The sequence below is a fragment of the Eublepharis macularius genome, chromosome 1, assembly GCF_028583425.1.
Source record: "Eublepharis macularius isolate TG4126 chromosome 1, MPM_Emac_v1.0, whole genome shotgun sequence".
Classification (NCBI taxonomy): Eukaryota; Metazoa; Chordata; class Lepidosauria; order Squamata; family Eublepharidae; genus Eublepharis; species Eublepharis macularius.
The window spans coordinates 34,720,239-34,742,263 of NC_072790.1; the positions used below are offsets into that span (position 1 = coordinate 34,720,239).

The window sequence follows — 22,025 nt, forward strand, 5'->3', positions numbered from 1 at the left end:
ATCTCCACTGTATGTGAAAAAGTGTGTGTGGAGGGAGTGAGATTAATGTAGAAATGCACATGCCACCCAGCAACTCATATTTTTATGGAGCTCTGACCTCGATTGAGTTACATGGGTGAAGCCGTTGGACCTCTGCTGCTGCATACTCTTTCTTTCCCTGCCACCTTGGTTTTTTGTTTTCTTGGGATGAAGTAGGAGACATGGTAGAAATTCATGAGCACTGCTGTTCTCTCAGATCTTCTGACAGAGCCAGTAACCATGTCAAATAATTAGCAAAGCTGGCACTTCTGAGTAGAGAGTAATCAGCAGAAGCTACTTTGAGCTATATCTTTGAACTTGATAGGGTAGGGACATGATCTGTAAAACTGTGCAGTAACCTCAGTGATTGATCTTCCTTATGTTTCCATGCAGAGGCACTTTCATGATAGCTTTAAAAAATGTAGCTTCCTACTGTTCACTAGTAATGGCCTTTTGAAACATCATATGGAGGGGAAAGTCCTACTGTCTTGGCTTCTGTGCATCTAAACAATTTGAAACTGCAACGTGGTCTTAAATGCTCTTATTTGACTGTAATAGAGTCTTTTACTAAAACCTTTTCTGAAATTTTTGTTCTGCAGTCTGCTCTGGAAAGCTACAGTTAACCTCCCTAAAGGAGATGATATTGTCTATCGGTACTTTCAGGGGACCTTTTTACAACCCCAGGTATGTTTCCATAAGCACTATTATTAAATAACTCTAGGATGAGTTCTTGATGGTACACAACTTGGAAATAGTTTATACTATAAGTACCCATTTAATATTTATTCAGTTTTCCCGATTGCTTCAGTAGCAAATACTTGCATAAGAGGGTTTGTGAAACCATGTAGAAACCATGGTTGTTGTGGATTTTCCGGGCTGTATAGCTGTGGTCTTGGCATTGTAGTTCCTGACGTTTCGCCAGCAGCTGTGACTGGCATCTTCAGAGGTGTAGCACCAAAAGACACAGATCTCTCAATGTCACAGTGTGGAAAAGATGTTGGCAGGTCATTTATATGACCTTTTCCACACTGTGACACTGAGAGATCTGTGTCTTTTGGTGCTACGCCTCTGAAGATGCCAACCACAGCTGCTGGTGAAACGTCAGGAACTACAGCGCCAAGACCACGGCTATACAGCCCGGAAAATCCACAACAACCATTGTTCTCCGGCCGTGAAAGCCTTCGACAATACACGTAGAAACCATGTTCCAGATTAATGTAGATACGTGTGCGTAATAGGAAGCTGCAATTGGTCACTGTTTCCCAGCATATGCATATAGATCAGAAGTCATGTATGTGGTGATCTACACACCTTTTTCCTATGAAAGTGCTTTCTGTGTCAGTGTGTGTGTGTCTGCGGGGGAGGGGGAGAGACACCTCTTGAAGCGCCTTTTAATATCCAGCCTAAACAGGGTCAGTTTGAAAATGAAGTCACCTGAAGTAGTTGCCTCAAATGGCAGATTTTGTTAGGTGGCTGTCTCCCACCAGCTGACTTCTGCCTGCCAACCTGTTGTCCTGGGAACTGGAGGAGATGATCCCCCATAACCTCTTTCTGCAGCCCTCCTTAAAAGCAACAGCACAGAAAGGTGCACCAAACCTGTTCCCTAACTGTCTTAAAAAATTTTCTTATGGAAGTTCTGCCACTATTTCTTGATGCCATGAAAACTAAAATGGTAACTGAGCTCTCATGAGAAGAGGCAGTCTTGCAAGAGTTCAGGAAGCCTTAAAGGGCACAGACAGGCTGCTATACTTGTTTCTTTTTTTTTAAGAGAAGGGGAAGTGGAGAAGTAAGAAGGGTTACCATCTCTGGCTTCTAAGTGGCAGCAGTGAGGCAGGAATGCCAGGATGTGGGTCGTTAGTTACCGCTGCTTCCTCAGGTGGCAAAATACACTGAACCACCACATTCTGTTCTTCTGTTGCTGTTAATTGTAAAATGGAGTGCAGGCATTTAGTGGACTGGTGGAGTAAATCTTCAGTAGCAGAAAATAGCCAGATGTGTAGGCGTTACCTTGTATGAATATTTTAAATAGTTCATGGAACAGTTCAGATACAGAGAAGGGTATCTGGATTTGAAAGGCAAGAAGCCTCTTGAGGTGGGATGGGACTCCCAAATTTAGTCTGGGTTGTTTTTTTTAGTGTGCATCCTTTTAATTTTGCTAAAGACCTGAAGTATGTGTGAGAACACTCGAGAGAGAGGGTTAAGCGTAAATCAATCTGCTATAGTATGACAAGTTCCTTAATACATGCAGACTTCACAGTATGTATTGGTGAGTGTGTTTCTTTGAGTAGGTGCTCTGTATCGTGCACACTGTAAGTACCGTGTGATGCAGAGACTTCTGTGGTAAGTATGAATTTTATGGACTAGCCAAGTAATTACATGTAAAAAACCTGTGTGAGTCTCTCTGCTTGGAGAGGTTTAAGTTTGACTGGGGAAAGGACTGTACTTCACTGAAGAATGCATGTGTCTTAGTTTAGACATAACCCAGTGAAGCTGAAACTGTAAGTGGTGGATCATAGTGAGTCTGGTTACATTGTAAGAAAGTGTAAATGTGTTAATAGTTGGAGGTCAGGACTCTCAGTAAACTGTTCGTACCTTGTTTTGGTGTTTCTGCATCACACTTACAGGTTTTATATCTGCACAGAACAAAAAAATTCAGAATTTGGGTGTGAAAATGTCCTACTCTTGGAAGGCTTGAATTGGGCATGATCAGAGGGGTGGAATTGCTCCTTTACTGCCTAGTTCCTTTTTGTCTGCTGTAGCAAGAGACAATGTTAGTGAACTTCTCCAAGAAGGAAAAAACAAACATTGGTCCAAAAGTCTAGCCCCTCTGGTAACCATGACTTCATCTGTTGAGGTGGCCCAGGTCCCCATGCTAGCCTTAGTCCTGGTATCTAGATGATCCATGATACTGCCTCTGATTGTATTACTGCTGGACCTTGCTTTTCACTGCCCATCACTACCCCCCCCCAGGCATTTATCATCAGTACTGAACACCCAGACAGTGATGCCTTCTACAGCTAACCTTCATTCTCCCAAAGAATGTCCCACTCCTAGACACCCTGTTATGCCTTCTGCATTGCCTGCACAGGCCCAGATGCCTCCATTGCTTGCTGCACCACCTACTCACCCACCACCAATCTTGATCTCATTCCTCATCTACTGCCTCGTGCACATAGTGAGACTTGGCAACCGATTCTTCTCTGCCAGAGCAACTGACTGAACTCCACTACTCCTCTCTCTTGGAGGATGGCTCTCTGTATGCAGAACAAAAGGTGAGGATGGCAGCAGCGCTTGGCCTACAGCTGTCAAGGCAACTTCTTGCTAAGCCTGGTCCTATTCTGGGAGTACTGGATTTTGGGGCTCATGCTCCCATTGCTTTGCTGCTGGTCCTTGATATCCTGGATCTTGCCATAAAATCTTGGATAAAACTGGCATCTATCCCACCAACTTCCAAGAAAACTGAGGGTCTCTGTCATTTTCAGTTAGAAGGCTGCTCCTCTTCTCCCATCTACCATACAACTCTGGTTGTCATGGAAGCTGTCTTAGGGAAAGGCAGGCAGGTTGCCCACACAGCTCTGACCATGGAGGAAGAAAGCTGGCTGCTTTGAGACAAAAGAGCTGTATGACTGCCTGCATGGATCCCTACCCACTTAGTTTGCCTGCATGAACCACTACCAGCTTTTCCTCAGGAAGAAAAAATTCTCCAGTGTTAGAATGCCTCCAGATCGTTGCGAGTCCCTGGCTTTAACATTCAGGGATGAGGCCCCAAGAATAGTGAAGCCAACTAATGTGCACTGCAAAGCGTGAAGCTGAATGGCTCCGAGCAAATGGCCTCTACAGCGGCCCTCTTTCCCTTCAGAACATGATCTTTTTACTCTTTCTTCAAGATCCAGATGTCCTCTCTGCAAAAAATCATCATCTGGTACCAAGCAATGAGTTTGAATGTCTGCAGGAGTTCTCTCCAGTGATCTCCTGTCATCTCTGTCAATGTTTCGCAGCCTGGGAAAAGATCAAACCATTGGGTCCTATAAGGCTGGGATATACAATCAAGTTCACTTCTCCCCCCCCCCCTTTTCAGTGTTTCTATCTGCCCAGTCTTTCTTCTATCAGGAGGTGGATACCTTCTTGCAGGAAGAGGAAGAGGCAGTAGAACCTGTGCCTCACTCCTAGAGGGGCCTGAATTTTTTACTGTCAGTACTTTGCCATCACAAAAAGCATGGATTTATTTATTTTTATTTATTTATATTTCAATGTATATACCACCCATCCTCAGGGGCTCTGGGCGGTGAACAAGTTAAAATCAATAAAAACAAGAAAACAACAATACTAAAATCAACATACAAAACAATAATGAAATAAATTAACCAAGTGCAATGGTGGGGAGAACCCCCACCCCAAAGATGGGAGGCCAACATGGCACCAAGAGGGATGCCTCTTCCCCATCCTCAGTCTTGGGGATGTCAGCATATTCATTCAGTCCAAGAAGTTCCGGTTAGTCTCTAATTTCCATCTTGTCCTTCTGAACCCTGGAATATGGTTTGCTTCGATTGACCTTGGATACATACTTCAGTATCTCTAGGCAACCACAACTTCACTTTCTGTGATTTGCTGTGAGTAGCAATAACTACAAAGTGCTGCCCTTCAGATTCTTTACTGCTATGAAGGTCTTCACCAAGTGAATGGCAGTGGTTGCAGAGTACTTGTGTCAAGGGACCACACGCTTTCGCATACAACAACTAGCTATTGACAGCATTTTCTCCATCTGTCCTTCATCATGCATGAAAAGCTCTGCACATTCTTGCATCCTTAGGCCTTTGTGTCATTGCAGGGAAGTTGTGCATTGAATCTGCATACTGTTTATCAGGGCACTTCAGGTTTTCACTACAGCAAAAATTTTACCGGCCCTTAGGCAGACAGTAAATACTTACTCATACAACCATGAGCTTCTTTGATGCCCATTCTAGAAGACAGTTGCCATGCCAAGTATTTTGGGCCTATTGGTAGCCACAGTCCCTGTAGTGTGCATTGCCCATCATTTGTTCCTAGTTCCTCTAGTGCTTCAAAGTAGTGGTGGATTGCCAAAAATAAAATACTATTCCTTCCTCTCAAGATCCTAACTTTCCCTCGGTGGTGGAAATGTCCACATCATTTAGACCAGGGAATGCCATTCTCCCTTCCCACTGAGTCTCACCTTGATGACAGATGCCTCCTCCTGGGGCTGGAGCACTCACTGCAGTGTAGTGATAATAATTAAAATTAAATTAAAATTAGTGATAATTAATAAAACCCTGGTCCATGAAAAAGTGGAACCTCTCCATAAATCACCTGGAGCTCTTAGTGGTTTAAAATTTTCTTCGTGCCTTTCTCTGCAGGCCTCAAAGCAGAGTAGCATGGGTGCCCACAGACAACACAACTATCATGTACTGAATAAACAAGTAAGCTGGAACATCATCACTCAGTCTCGGCTTGCTTGCCACAAGAGTTGCACGGAGTCTGAAAAAAACAAGGCTAACCATGTTGTGAGGGAACTCAACATCCATGTGGATGCTCTAAGTTGCCAGAACACTTTAGATCTTGAATGGTCTGTTGGGGGACAAGTATCTGCAATACCATCAGTAGAATACAGGTTGTATGACTGCAGACCTCTGTGCAGCTGCCGCTGTTCCAGAGCTGTCACTGTCTACAGGACCATTGAAAACACCTTCCTACAGATGTGAATAGAGTCTCTATATTATGCCTTCTCTCTTATTCCTGTAGTGATCAAGGTCTTGAGGAAGATAGAGGTGAGTTCCTCAAACTGCATCCTCATTGCCTCACACTGGCCACACCAGTTGTGGTTCTTGAAGGTATTGCATCTCTCCTGTTGTCCTGCCCCCATTCTTTCCATCACCATCATCAAAAGCTGAGAGATCTCTCTACCCTCTGGGTGTGAAGAAGGCACTTTCTGTATTGATCAAATCTGCTCCTTTAAAAAACATTAAACTTCCTGTCTCTCATTCTGGCCACAAAAGAGAACAACCTGTTTCATAGCAGCTGTCAGCCATTGGATGCCTCAGACTATTGAACTATGTTATCAACTAGCGTGTAAACCTTTACCTTCTAGTATTAAGGCATACTATACTAGGGCGATAGCTCCCTCTGTGGATCCCTGTGCCTGAGCTCTGCTGTGCTGTTACCTCAGCTCAGCCATCTGTTTTATCAGGCTCTGTGCCCTTGGTATCAGGGCACAGATGATGCATCCTTCGGCCCACTCATCTTTCCGTCTCTCTTCTTGTGAGGAACCTGCCTCCAGGTAGATCAGCTAGTCTTCACTTATCAGTGTGATGCACAGACACCATGCACAGTGTGGTGCACGGACCACGAAGCAGTAAAAACAGGTTTTAACTTGTTCTTCACGTGATCATTTGTGCATTCATGTGACCTGCCTGCCTTCCCCACAGCAGGTGCACTAGGTTACTGTGGCATATTTTTGTTAAGTTGCAGGTAACTGGTAAAGGCACGACTCCCTCCTCTACATTTGCACAAATTGAGTCTGTGCTTCTTGGGAAGGAGGGTTTTTTTTCCATGCCTATATTGTGGTTCCAGAAGTTTCTGAATTAATTGCTCTGCACGGGCGCAAACCCCATCAGCATGAATGCACAATGGCCACTTGAAGAATGACAGTCTTAGATCAGCAACCCATTTTTTCCATTGCATATTTTTAGCAATTTTGCCTTGCTTGTTTGCTTATACTGCTGGGAATGTTTGTGGATCTGAAACATGGTTCATAGTACAATAGCCTGCTAAGGGCCTAAGTTATTATTAAAGACAAATAATGACTTTGAAGCAGAAGGTAAATAGCAGGGTTTGGGTGTCCATAAATAATTTTTGAAATTTGTAAATGTATTGTCTCCTACATGCCCCCTTTAAACCTGAACCAAATGACGAAGCAACTAATTTTTGTAACTTCACTTGCGGCTTGATTCCATACAGTCTTATGTGGAAGTAAGTTCCACTCTGTTAATGCAGTAATGTTTAAAGCATATCACCAGATTCACTTTTTTGAGACTTCAAATCAGGAGGAACATAAGAAGTTGCTTATGTTTCCCGTGATTCTTTTTAATGTATCCTCACATGGTAAAAAATGTTGCTTGCAAATTTTTGCTGTTGAAGGAAGCTCATTTAGAAGCCCGCTACAAAAATGCCACAGGTTTCCTAAGTTTGTGATTAGAAATACCTGTAGAACTGTAATGTGTAATTCTAATGTTAGCCCTGATTCATAATTCACTTGAATGGTGTGGATGCCATTTCTTAGCTTCAGTCTCAAGTTTTGGTGGGAACTGACATGATCCACCCTTGAATATCATAGGTAAACTCTCGGAACAGAGACTGATTTGTCTTGTGCGCATGCTGCTGATGTGTCCTGGCCAAATCTGAACTGTGCAGAGTGACACAAAGTGGTGATGTGTGTTACTATGAATGACTGTTAATTTCAGGAGTTCTATCTAGAATAAGCAAAAATAATTCATATTGCTTAGTTCTGGTAGAAGCTTGTTAAGAGAGATGATGTCCTTAGGATGAACCTACAAAAGCTTGGCAAAAAGATGTAGCAGTTTAACATCAACCTTGTTGTGCTAAATGTAGAACAGCACTAAGAGGACACACAAGTGCAATACAAATAGCTAGTGGAATACAGACTTTCGGAAAACTTTGTTTTATTGTTAAAGGCGGCCCCCGATTTCTTGTCTTTTTAGAAATATGAAGCCATTATTCTCTCTCCAAAAGTAGTACTAATTTAAAGCATCTCAAGCTCCCTGTGAGTTGGGGAGTTTTCTGTACTTGTATTTCCTTAAAAAGAAAATTGCTTGTCCGTTATTGTCCGGATAACTTAAAAGCAGAAATAATAAACCAACTTCTATCATCTCTTTCAAGAAATGACTTACTTAACAAGGCCCCTTCTGAAAAACTGGAGGGATATACTTCCCTGTTAGTTGCCAAGGTGTGTGTTAGGAAATACATTAGGTTAACGCAAAGATTCCTTTCTGCTAAGTGAGCAGCTATCCTTTAACACAGAGAAGCCTTTCTCTGATGGGAGGAAGGAAATCCTTAGTCCTGACTCACTTACTTCATGTGCATCCTTTCTATTGGAATTGCGTGTGAGTCATTTATCCATCTGTTACTGTTTTTGTTGCAAAACAGCACTGTATTAACAAGATTAAAATAAAAATAATTTATTTGACATAAACAATGTGATCATGGATGCATTTTATATAAGCATTTAATGTTGTGCGCGGAGAGCTTTCAAGGATGCATAGTAATCTTCATATCTTGAGCTAAAACATTTACACAATACAAAATCTGTCAGCTATTCTGGATGACTGAAATTAGTTACAAATGCTCATAGGTCTTCAGGATTTCTCTAGAGTATTTTTTAAATAAAAAGCTTGTACATAGATCCTTATATTAAAAATGAGGGGAGGGGGGTTAACTTTGCAGTTAACTAAGGCAATAACGACAGAACAAGTTCCAAAGCAATATTTTTCAAACGCATGTAAATTTTTGGAGACCTTTTGGCTTCTGTGAGTATGGACAGAAGAAGGAAGTGAACTATTCTAAAATCTGGTCATCTGCACAGATTGCTTGCCCACCCTTCTTTTCAATTTCATCCTCTATTTTTGGCACTTCCTTTTTCTAGGACAGTTTTTTGTATGCATATGCAGACATAGAAACCTTTTCAGTTACTATCTTTAAAAAAAAGAGAGAAGGAGAGAAGATCCATTCTTGGGTTGGCTCTTCTGGAAATGAACATGATGTTATTAGATTCTGATGCCATTCCATCCTTGAGCTTTAAGAGGTCTCTGAGAATACAGAGGGACTTAAGGTAGAATGATCTATTTGGGAAACAATGTTAAATTTGTCACTTACATTTGAAAATCCTAACCATGAGTGATTGTTGGAAATCATGGCGAAGGGGGTCCTCTTGAATTGATAGGAAAGGGAGAATATTCAAAATGACAAATATCTGTATTTCCATCAACTAAGAGCCCACCTTTGCATAGAAGCTTTAGCAGAAAACCGGGTTGTGGTCACTGTTTCGTTAAATTTTGCCTGGCCAGCTCCTTCGTTTTCTTCCTCCTTTTTCAGAGTTTTCCCAGAATGTTGTTTCCTTTTTGGCTTTGCACACAAAAAAATTAAAGTTAAAAAAAATTCCCCAAGAGTTTAATCCCTTTAACCGAGAACTGAACATAAAAAGCATTTAATTGCATTTCTTATTAGTGTTACTTTGAATTTTCCTTCAGCCTTTTGCTTTCTGCGGTGCTTATACAGTGGTGAACTACAACCAAAGCGTCGCAGGTGGATAGAAAATAGCAACCAGAATAATTTTACTGACGCTGGCATAGGAATCCACTCAGTGTTATGGATAGGATCTGCAATGGTTCTCATTTTCTGAGTTATAGTCGCTGCTGTGCAAGCAGAACCTTATCTTTGGATTTAGTTTCTTTTCTTGCACAGTGATCTAGTGTAAAAAAAGTTGTTCCTTGAGGATCCAAAGCTATTATTCCAGTATTTCGTTAAATTGTTTTGTGTATGAAAGTGCAGGAGGTCCAGATCTGTGCCTTGCACACTTTGACTTCTAAGTCATACTTGAAATTATGTAACTGGTGACTCCATAAGTTGGTAGTAGAAATTAATCAGTTAGAACCAAAGATCTTTTTTGCAGGATTTTTTATGACTTTTTACAATATCTCCTGTTCTAAGACTAAGCCTGCAGATATATATGACTAAAATTGGTGCGAAAAAGTATGGTGATCAGTGCTTGTAAGCATTATAGATCTGGTGACTTTAGTTTTGGAGCAGTTTCTCACAAGTTAGTTTTAGAAGGAGCAAATGCACTTAGGGGCATCAGCTGTTGCAGTTCAGACGGTATGAATTCAGCCCAATCTATCGACTTCCAAGGGTATATAAGGAAAAGTAAATCCACAAAGCATTGAAATGGCATCACAAGTTTTAAAAAATCTGAAAGTAAAATTATTGCAGACATTTAACTTTTAAATTACAGACTCCCGGTGGTCCTTGTCAAGTCATAATTCACAAGTGGGAGACTCATCTACATCCACGATCAATAACCCCTTTAGGTATGGGCACAAACTGCTTCTGTTTGAGGCATATGCATAAGATTACTAATATGTAACACAGCGGTTTAGTGGGGGTTGACAATATTTTGTAGAAATAAAGTGAGTGTAACTGGGCTACAAATGTACCTTTCTTTTAGCATAACATGGGCTTACACTCAAAATTGTCAAGACCTTTTAATTAAAATATTGAAAACTTCATAAAACAATATTTGCTTCTGTGGCTTTGTCATACTCATCTTTAACAAGGTCTTCAGATTATAATTAGCCAACAGCAGATGTGTGATGTTTGCACGGTTTAGTAGCGATCATTGCCCTTTTGAGACTGAATCAACGATTAATTTTGCAAGCCGTTCTTCTGTACTGGGAACTATAACTCCACATAAGCAATGGCCAGTTTAAAATACCATGTTTTTTTCAAACGGGAAAATACTTTACCTTGAAAACTAGCTACTTTATTTCCCCTGAAACAATATACTAAACTTGTAAATATTAAAGATTTAGGAGTAGTCTAGATTGATATTTGTGTTGAGTGCAAGTTGAAAAATTTGAAAGTATAAATTAATGTTCTTCCTCCCTCCATTGTAGAGTGATTTGAAATTACTTGCTGTTTATTTGCTGTGAAATATCAGAAGTATAAAAAGATAGTTGTTTGTGGTTTTATCACTTTCATACTACAGCTAAATGCCCTTTTAAAATACGCATTCTTTATTACTGCCTGAGCATGGTATTTGCAAATTAATTTCACGCACTTATAATGGGCTTCAAATGAACATGTTTAAGGTGGCAGCCTAAATCTTGCTAATTTTTAGAAAAAAATATGCAAGTCTTACTAATTTATCCTTAAGTTGGGGTATTCTGTCCTGCAGTACGGGTGTGCGCTTCGGGTTTCTGATTCGGGTGAAATACCCAAATCAGACCCGATCTGTACAGATTCGAATCCCGAATCAAAGCTTCCCCAAAAGCATTAGGGTTGCTTCGGGAAGGTTTGGGGGCCGAGTTTAAAAGGCCCTTTCCCTGCCTCTTGCAAGCGGCAGGTCCCTTTAAACTTCAGCTGGCAGGTGGGGGGGGGATGACAGCTGAAGTTTAAAGGGCACTTTAAACGTCCCAACCTACCCAGCCCCCCCTGCCCCCTCACCCCCCACTTACCTTGGCCCAGCCGCTGCGGTGGTGGAGGTGGCAGCAGCGGCTCCAGCCTTCCCTCTGGAGTGAGGGTGGGGGGTTTGCTCCCCCTCACTTCAGTATGCTCCGAAACTTTATGGAGCATACCGAAGCAAGCTAAATTCCAGAATCCCAAAGCAGCTTGCCCCTTCGGGATTCTGGTAATTCCGGATTTTTTTCCCCGCTTCGAGTAAACCCGAAGCAGGAAACCCAAATTTTTGGGGGGTGCACACCTGTATCCTACAGTAATCAGGCTTTTAAAAGCATATGCTCTTTGTTTAGGTTCTGTACTTTTTAAATGTATCTGATACTACTGCACTTTAACTCAGGTAGACCTTCACTTTGTGAAGTAATATATTAAATTATTTTTGGTTGCCTTTAAAAAGATGAAACCTTGTAATATGTCACAGCCAGTAATGTCTCTGGTGCCCCTTGCTTTAGGGACCACTAACCTTCAAGGGGGCACGAGCCCTGTCTTGTCTAATCAAATTAATAAGCTACTTAAATTGAAACATGCATTGCTTTAAACATTTTTCTTAGTCATTGTTCTCCAAACATTTTGCTTTGTTTGTTTTTAAACTACCTTTATATTCTGCCTCATTTCAGGACTCCCTCTGATCTAGGAAAGATTAATTATACCAGTGCTTGCAGGATTGAGGTCCTCAAGATTATTCCCAACTGAAGTTTTACACAATTCTAGAAAGAAATTTGTCCTTCTGCCACATGTTGAGGGTCAGACCTAATAATGGAAAATAATTCTTGAAATTAACAAACAAAACTAACCTTTTAGTATTAGATCTTAAAACCTTTTGTGTCAGAAATGCATTGTTCTGTTTTGAGTTTATTTCATGTTTAAAGCTTACAATTTTTGACATTTTTGTAGCATGGGATATTAAGTTTCTTTCCAAGAAAGAGAGAAAGAGAATAAGTATTCTTAATTGTAAATAACACCAACTTCTTGTCTAAATGGGAAGTGTGTATCAAAACAGATTTCTTGGTTAGTAGGCAAACTAAAATACATTGGTAACCTAGCATTATCTTTGTAGTGCAACATCTGGACATAATAGGCTGTTGGAATGATGTCATATCTTTTTCCAGTTTAGGTAGCGCAGTGTGAAGAAGCACATTACATTTTGCTAAGCATTTGTGGGAATGATGCTTGTAGCAAGAAAACAAAGCTTAGCTCCATATGTTGTTACATACATGCTTATTCTTTGTCTTCCTCATTTAAATATTTAGCTATTAGTGGAGAGGTACAGCCATTAAGCCAGTATTTGTGTAATATGTTACTGTGAACTACTCTCACAGTTTGTCCATTCAATTTTAGAGGATATTTCCGTGGATGATGGATACTTTGGAATCTATGGTAAGTAGCATGTGCCTTTATATTTGTGTTAAGATACTGTGCTTTAATGCAAGAAATTTGAAATACTTAGAATTCAGGTATAGGATTATATTTAAGCTACTCAAAACTAAGACTGGCTGAGTAAAGGCAACATCTCATGTCATTATATTATGGCCTGGTCAAAATGCTTGGAACTAGATTTTATCCTGTGCCCAAACAAAAACATGTACTGTACTCAGCCAGTGTAGGAGTTGAATGGATACCAACCTCCCATAGAAATGAGAAGCTCTGGAGGGTGGCATGAAACATGCCACTAGCTGCTAAGAAAACTATTAACCTTTTATTAAGTATATTTGTGCACTAATGTTGGCTCCCCTTTCAGTGCAACTAGGGGTAAAATGACCCCAGCACTATTGGGGTATATGTTGCAGTTTACTAAAAACAACAAATAACTAGTGGATGGAATGCATAAAACATCACAGGGCAATTGCCCTCATTAATATTGAGGATTATATAAAGCATGGGGTTGTAGAAGATGGTAAATGTTTTTTTTTAACTTCTGTGGGTCACTTTTACCTCCTTCCACCTAGCACCACCACTAGGATTACAACGTGTAAGAAACCATTTGTTTGTAATCATAGCTTGCGAGCCAAGCACTTACTGTAGTTTGCTACAACTCCGGGCTTGCCACAGAAGCAAAGCTAAATTGCATTGTATTGCCGAAGGCAGGGGAAGGATAACGTGTTTGTGTAGCAGCAAGACATAGTTTGATGTTGCATGGGATGCCAGCTGCTGTTGTGTGTATCAGTGTAAATGCTATAATGATTGTGTTTCTTTTTTTGTTGTCAGACCAAGTGGAAAGCGTTGATTCTGGGTGGCTGACATGTCAGACAGAAATAAGGCTGCGTCTGCATTTTTCCGAGAAACCACCTGTATCTATAACTAAGAAAAAATTTAAAAAATCTAGATTTAGGTATGATCTTCTTGAGTCCATGTTTCAGCATTGTGTCAGTATATGGATGTGATAGTCTTCACTGAAACTGATTTTTTGTGTGGAAATATTTGGTGTTTGATGCAAGGTTCTTGGGAGATTTGGGCTACCTCGATAAGTGTTGTTTTAAATAGGGGTTGGCAAAATAAAGGGTAATATGCTTCATCTACAGATCTGGTAGAAGGACACCACATTTGTTAGTGTGTTTATCATCAGAAGCCTGATATGCCAGTTGGAAAATCTGATGTTGTAGTTCTGTTACTATTGTTCTGTTCTGTAGCCATTGTTGCTGACATTGAAGTTCCAAAATTTGCTTTTTTGTGCTGTATAGGGTGAAACTTACGCTGGAAGGTTTGGAGGAAGAGGGGGAAGATGACGATGATGATGACAGACCCTCTCCTACAATTCAGCAGAAAATGGCAAACACACTAGAGATCTCTGTAATCAGTGACACTCAGTTCCAGTCTCGGCATTCTCAGCCAGAATGTGGCTATGCTTTGCAGCCTGACCGATGGACTGAATACAGCATCCTTACCATGGAGCCAGACAATCTGGAATTAATCTTTGACTTTTTTGAGGTGAGGGCTTGTCTGCAAGGAAGTATGGTTGAACGTGGGTCTTCTTCCAATATGACATTCTTTGCGACCTTAATCAGTCGTATGTCAGAGTCCTAACTGTGCTAAAAACTGCTGTAGATAAGAAAGTCAAAGTGGGAGAAGAAAGGGGAGAGCAGCAAATGTTACAGAAAATGAGTTTTACGTTCTGGGGTTAAACTGCTCAGAGATGTAAATTTTAACTGAAGACATTGACCTGTTCAGAGGTCTCCCTCCCTTTCCACCCAAGTGAGGGAGAGAGTAGAAGGTGACCAATCCTGGGAAATCTGTTTCTTTGAGGCATCTCTGCAGTCCTGGTTATTTTCTAGTGAATTCAGTATCCTGGGTTCTGGAAGCCATATCCAGATCATACCTTGTTTCTATTGTCATTTGACAAAGTATTCTTTTATTCCTATAAAAAGTATTCTTATTGTTATTTGACAAATTATTCTTTTAAACCTATAAAAGTCAAGAGTCAGGGTTCAAATGGGTAAAGTGCCTGAACCAAGAAACTCGCTCCCGTAATACTATACCCGGTCTCTAGTCTCCTTCTCATTTTCTTTGTACGCTTCTCTACATGGTGGGGAAAAGGGAGAGATTTGTTCTGATTTTGCATTTCATATCTTTCAGTACTGCCAAATATAATAGGGAATCTGTTGCATAAACCTAATGTAAATTACTGGTTGTGAGTTCCCATGTTCAACATGCTCATATTCACAGTAGTGGCAAGGTGAGTTTGGAGTAAAGGATAAAAAATGTGAATCTTAAATAGACCTAGTTTTTTAAATTCCCTGTAGATTTGGTGTTTGTCTGCAAATGAGGGGCCTGGCGAAGGATCAGAGAGGTGCTAGATTCACTTGTTATGATTCCAGCAATCATCTGAATATCTCAACGCTGCCTTTTCAGGAAGATCTTAGTGAAGCAGTGATACAAGGAGATGCCCTTCCAGGCCATGTGGGCTCTGCGTGTTTGCTGTCCTCCACAATTGCAGAATTGGAAAAGAGCTGTGGTAATCTCACACTTCCTATCATGAGCCGAAGTTCACGAAAAACCATTGGAAAAGTTAGAGGTATGCTTAATGCAAAAATAGTGTTCATGTAAGCAGGAGCCAAAAGTGCTAAACAAGGAATTTCATGGGGAAATGATGTATGCAGTTAGAATTAATGTTTTAAGAAAAAATACCTGTGGTACTGTGCTACGCATGTTTACTTGGAAGCTCCATTTAATTCAGTGGCTTGCCCCCAGGTAAGTATGCATAGCATTGCAGCCTTAGTGGTTACAAATGGCATATTTTCAAATATGCCTATTGTGTATTTGCTTCTTCTGTAGCATTTCAGTAAATGATGTTGCTCTGAACCAAATAAAGTACTAGACAGTCTTAATATTCTGGTATCATTTTCCTTCATTACACCTGTAAGAGCACACCTGATCACTGTGCCCCAGCACCGTTTTCAGGCTCTGAGTTCAGGTTTGTTTTTAACATGCAATCAAGAGAGAGAGGAAGGCAAGCCTATGGAAGTTCATGGGGTTTCTTGGACAGGAAGGGAAACCATTGCCTAGCTATCAGCCTGGAATGAGGAGAAGCTTCAGGGTGTTCCTCATCAGCTGTGTTCCTGTCCTGTTCAACATGCCTGCTGCAGAAACTTATGAAAGGGACATCTGCCAGCAATAGATCAGCATAGTAACTGATCTGTTCAGGGCTTTTTTTGTGGTGGTACTCACCGGTACTGAGTTATCAGTACCTTTGGGGGGCTCTTCCAAGACCAGATGCAAGTGGAAATCAGTGCCACCATGTAGATGACTAACGACATCTTTTTTTAAACACAGAAAAAGCATTGAGTCTGTTCAGAAGTTCATGATTAATGATTCATGAACCTAAATGCAGCCACAAAAGCAGTTCTTGGCATTTTGAATGATTTACTGGTGGTAGGCGATTTTGAAGCAGAATTTGCCTCGGTATTAACTCCATGCGTTCACACACTTTCTGTGAATGAAATCTGTGCACAGCAATAATGAATTCAGTCTTGATACAGGAGTATAAATTCAGCACAATTCTTTATTGATAAACAGAATGGGACAAAAAACAGTGTAAAGGTACCATCAATAATAACCTTCCAAAGCAACATCCCCTTAGCCGTGCAATCTCCATGGTCATAGCTATGCAGTAGTCTTTAGCTACTATCTGTAATTCAAAATTGGATGGAAGGACAGCACAGCCAATCTAAAGAACCAGTCCAACATGGGAAGGCAGCCAACCAGCCAAAGGCGTGACATGTATGCAGAGTGTGATTTGGGGGCAGTAACTGATTAAGTGACACACCTGTCAGGTCTTGCCAGGTACTTCTCAAACACTTCACTGCATCACTCAGATGTATGAGTTAAAGATGTTTTTATTAAAGAAAGATACTATAACAGAGGAATTGGCTGGAATGCCTAAAGGTAGTGAAGCAAGGTTAATTAAAGCAAGGTTGGTGTCTCCACCCCCAGCGGGAAGAAAAGTCTGTGAGGAGTTTTGGCGCGCAGTGTCTGGGAAGAGGGGAGGGGGGAAGAGAGGAGCTTAGTTAAGTCTATGTTGAACGCAAGGTCAGGTTCTCCGGCTTTGGCCGGAACTCACAATCAAAACACCTTGCCTGCAAGATAAGCAGTTAGCAACATTGCAACAGACATCAGGATTTACTCTGCATATACTCAGAAGCATATTACTCTAGCAAGAAACATTTAATACATGGCAGATATGCTAGAGGCCTATCTGACAACACCATGCAAGTGCAAATAGAGTGTTTTGGATAGATCGCATCATCGCAAGCACAAAAAAAACTAGGGAAAATGCCACAAACAGAACAGTCTGTAAAGGAAGGTAAGACACACACAAGGAAGTTCCACGTAAAAACTTGCAATGTGGAGCAATTACCTTGAACATGCTATGATTGGAGGTGCCCCAGAAGTGAAGGGAAAAAAGTTGAAGGTTGCAGTCTGGAAAACACCTATATTTTATTGAATAAAGCCGAAAGAATTCGATAATGTTGTCATATTTGTTTTTCTTTATAGTTAACTATATAATTATTAAGCCAATTCAAGGATACTCATGTGACGCGCGAACTTCGTTTTGCAAATACTGGAAACCGAGAGGAGGGCTGGACGTGGGACATCGAGGTGCAGGAAACTCTACAACTACCACGAAGTACGTCTTAATGCGTGGTCATTATTTAAACAACCAAGTTTTTGAATTTTTTAGTAGATACCTTGTCTGTACAACATCAGCTGAAGAGTGACAATTTTATACACAGCCAAAAATGTTTGGGTGTTACAGCAGGGAGTGAAGTCTGAACACACGCATGGATGAGCTTGTCTGCACACGTATATGTACACAATGGCTGCCATGTACTGAGCTGGATCATTGGCCCATATTTTGTATGTCAGCTTGCGGAAACTCTTCAGAGGCTCATGCAGAGGTCTTTCCCAACACTTGACCCTAAAGCCTTTTAACTGGCAATGCCAGTTTTAGAACTGTGAATGTCTGGACATGTAAAACATAGGCTTGATTACTAAGCTATGATCTCTTGCCTTCTGAACATTGGGAGTTCTGTGTAAGACTTCAAAGAGCACTGGCTTTCACAAGCACATCCTTGTCTATTTTCCACCTGCATGTATGTATCTGCCTTGGATTGTGGCAGTTGCTTCTCCTTAATGCCTAGAACACATGGATGGGTTTTAGTGGTTACCTCCACCAAGCCAGAGAGAATGAATATTGGCGAGAATGAATATTGTTCAGCATTTCTTCTCACCTTTCTAAAGTAAAATTTTGATCAGGTCATTTTTTTCTTGAACTCCCTGGCCTTAATGGTGAAGGCAGCCTCTGAACTAGCCATCAACATGGCAGAATCAGACTTTTGACAAGCGTGACTTGGCATCTGTTGAACATAGATTAGGGGTTCCTGACCTTTTTAAGCTTCTGGGTGCTTTTGGAATTCTGATACAGGGTGGTGAGCACAACCATCAAATGGCTACTGAAGGAGGCAGGGCCAACCACACAGGAAGCCTCAGTGCAAGGGAGAAGAGGGATAATTTTAAAAATATACTGGGAAAGAGCTGTGAGAGAATAAAACCAATACTGTGGCTGTAGCTGCTGCTGTGAAACAATGTTTTAATCTGCACAATCGGATCTCCCAAAGCCAATAAGAAGACCTGCTGAGTAAGAACCCTGCCCACTTTCTAAAAAACACACGGTGGGTGCTAGGAACACGGTGGGTGCTTTTGACAAAGTTCCTCATCAAAGGCTCCTAAGTAAGCTCAGTAGCTATGGGATAAAGGGCCAAGTCCTCTTGTGGATCGAAAACTGGCTAATTAATAGGAAACAGAGAGTGAGTATAAACGGGCACTTCTCACAGTGGAGGGTGGTGAGCAGTGGGGTGCCACAGGGGTCGGTATTGGGTCCAGTGCTTTTTAACTTGTTTATTAATGATTTGGAATTGGGATTAAGCAGTGAAGTGGCTAAATTTGCAGATGACACGAAATTGTTCAGGGTGGTGAAAGCCAGAGAGGATTGTGAGGCACTCCAAAGGGATCTGTTGAGGCTAGAAGAGTGGGCATCCATGTGGCAAATGAGGTTCAATGTAGCCAAGTGCAAAGTAATGCACATTGGAACCAAAAATCCAAAATATAAATACAAGTTGATGAGGTCTGAACTGGTGGAGACTGACCAAGAGAGAGATCTTGGAGTCATGATAGATAACTCACTAAAAACGTCAGCACAGTGTGCGACTGCCATAAAAAAAGCTAATGCTATGCTAGGGGTTATTAGGAAAGGGATTGAAAACAAATCAGCCGGTATCATAATGCCTCTGTATAAATCGATGGTGAGGCCTCATTTGGAGTACTGTGTACAGTTCTGGTCGCCACACCTTAAAAAAGATATCATAGCACTGGAAAAAGTACAGAGAAGGGCAACTAAAATGATTAAAGGGTTGGAACACTTTCCCTATGAGGAAAGATTGAGGCGCTTGGGGCTCTTTAGCCTGGAGAAAAGACGACTGAGGGGAGACATGATAGAGGTTTACAAGATAATGCACGGGTTAGAGAAGGTAGAGAAAGATGTGTTTTTCTCCCTTTCTCACAATACAAGAACTCGTGGGCACTCTATGAAATTATTGAGCAGTCGGGTTAGAACAGATAGAAGAAAATACTACTTTACACAAAGGGTGATAAACACATGGAATTCGTTGCCACAGGAGGTGGTGGCAGCTACAAGCATTGCCAGCTTCAAGAGGGGACTGGACAAATATATGGAGCAGAGGTCCATTAGTGGCTATTAGCCACAGGAGATAGATGGTATTCTCTTTGTGGGGAGGTGGTGCTCTGTTGTCTTGGTGCTGGAAGGAAGGCAGTGGGAGGGCTTCTGGTGTCCTGGCCTCACTGACAGTCCTTTAGATGGCACTGGATTTCTAGCCACTGTGTGTGACAGAATGTTGGACTGGATGGGCCACTGGCCTGATCCAACATGGCTTTGCTTATGTTCTTATGTTCTTATGTCATCGTGTGCCATGGTGCCCATGGCTACCATATTCGGGACTCCTGGGCACCACCTTGGAAACCTCTGACCTAGATCCTTTTTGAGTTTAGTTACATAAATGACCAACTCCCAAGCAACAAGATATTATTAGTAGGATTAAAAATGTAAAATAGCACTTGACGATTTTGGAAATTGTGGCTATGGAATTATTCAAGGGGGGGAAAGATCTGTGTTCAATTGATGTTGAGTTTGATCTCCCAGGGACAGGTATCTTTCCTGTTAATGATAAACGGCAGTGGTTGATCCATTAAAATTACTGGAAATAAGCAATCTGGGGTCTGAAGATTCTGCTGCATTTTAATTAAAATGCATTTTAATTAAAATGCAGTTATGAATACGGTCTACTAAAGGCTTGAAGCTCCCTTGGCTGTAAGAGTTGTCCTGCACTCTGCATATAAACTTTTGATACTGGTTTATATAGATGAGAGATTGTTACCATTTAGTGGCAAAAAGTGTTTGTCTGGTTATCCTGATTCCTAACTTTTTCTGTTAAAAATGAACTTGTGTTTTTATGACTTTTAAAAAATCCCTTTCTTTTGTTCCCAGGCTTGCTAAACTTCAAGAGAATACAGTTGCATCTTTAAAGAATGCTGCTAAACACGTATGTGTGTAATATTTGCCTTGATTTGATTTTTCAGTGAGCATCTTACGGAGAGAAACCTGTAGAAAAGGCATCTTCCATTCATATGATGGAGCTGATTATATTTATCATTAAAAAGGATTAATGCTAATTTTACATTTCTTATGCTTGCCTTTTAATTGCTATATCCTGCTGCTTGATCCTAACTGGAAAAATATATGAAAAATGATGTTAAAGTAGTACTTGCATATGAAGATCTAAACAGAAATTCTAAGACATTTATTTAAAACACAAGTCTTCCTTTTCTCAGAATAATGTGACCTAAAAACATAATTCTGAAAACAAAGTTAAAACAATCTTCAGGAAAAAGCTTTAAAATTCAAGGCACCCATCACAAAACAGCCATCTTAAGTAGCCCAAAAGTTCCGTTTTACAAGATTCTGTAAGAGAGGTGAAGATTTTCAAACTTTCTCCAGAAGGCTATTCTATTGGAACAGCCACAGAAAAACCACAAATGGGCAGCAGCAGAACATAACTTTGCCAGGACTAAAATGATACTTGGTCCTCCTGTGCTATGGTGCAGTCAGGATCAGGCCCTCATTTTTAAATGGTCAAATTCTTCTATAAAAAAGCATTAGTGGACATGAGTTGGTCCTGTGTCTGCCGTAATGTCTAGTTTGGTTGTTCGTTTATACCTCATGCAAAAATGTGATTTGTCTAGACATGGGCCGCTCTGCTAGCTGTGCTTAGGATCAATCGGGTTAGGATTTGAAACCATGGTTTGAAGTTGGTTTATTAACCATGAGTAGTCTGTTGCTTTTTTATTTATGCCCAAGTGCAAGCAACCTGGCTTGTTCCCTGGCACTGCCCTGCAGGTCTACAGAGCAAAGTCAATGACATAAGGTTTTTTTCAAGGCAAGCCAGCATTTCAGTGATCATTGGCATGCTGAATCCTGCTTTTATGAACTAATCATGGTTAAAATAAACCATCAAGGTAGTTTCAGGTAGGTAGCTGTGTTGGTCTGCAGAAAAACAGCAGGATTTGAGTTACTGACACCTTAGAGACCAACAAGAATTTTAGTATATACGTTTTTGTGAGTCAAAGGTCCCTTTTTCAGATTCAGAATAAACCATTGTTCTGTCTTAAGTTGAAACCAGGTCATTGAGGGATAGTTAACATCTTCTTACTCTTGAAAAAACCTGTTTTATTTAGATGGCCAAAGAGTCACTTGGAGTATTTTTGGTTTGGTGTATAGGGTTAAGACTGGGGACCCTATTTGGGTGGAAAGGCAGCATATGTTTTACATTAATTAAAAAAAAGCTACAGGGATGATTGACTATTTTTATTAACGTTGGAAATAGATGGTGTATATATAATCATGTGGGTCTGAGAACAAAATATTCAAGAAATCCTTTGTTCGTGTATATAATTATTAAAGACAGAATGATAATTTCAGGAAATACTGCTATAGGTTTAGCTGGGGGTGAGAGAGAAGTTAATTGCAAGTTTTGGAATTCGCCATTATGTGCAGATTAGCTTGGGAAAGCTTTCTTCTGAAAAATCTTTACATTTGGCATTGACTGCTTAAACTTAATTTATTTCAAGAAGTTTTGAAAAGTTTTGTGCAGGGTATAAATAACAAATTGAGTACCATA

The 22,025-nt window shown here is 40.7% G+C and overlaps 1 protein-coding gene across 8 annotated transcripts in view; it reads left to right on the plus strand.

The window, feature by feature from the left end:
* GPCPD1 (glycerophosphocholine phosphodiesterase 1) overlaps positions 1-22,025 on the plus strand; it is a 53,597-nt gene that overhangs the window by 10,542 nt on the left and 21,030 nt on the right. For all 8 annotated transcript variants that reach the window (XR_008596807.1, XR_008596802.1, XR_008596808.1 and 5 more), the window contains exons 4-11: positions 618-702; positions 10,058-10,133; positions 12,619-12,657; positions 13,486-13,609; positions 13,959-14,205; positions 15,127-15,289; positions 17,269-17,401; positions 20,336-20,390. Coding sequence is in view for 5 of the 8 variants with exons in the window: in XM_054975843.1 (XP_054831818.1) it covers positions 618-702; positions 10,058-10,133; positions 12,619-12,657; positions 13,486-13,609; positions 13,959-14,205; positions 15,127-15,289; positions 17,269-17,401; positions 20,336-20,390 (922 nt within the window). In the remaining 3 variants the exon portion in view is untranslated. The remainder of the gene's footprint in view (positions 1-617; positions 703-10,057; positions 10,134-12,618; positions 12,658-13,485; positions 13,610-13,958; positions 14,206-15,126; positions 15,290-17,268; positions 17,402-20,335; positions 20,391-22,025) is intronic.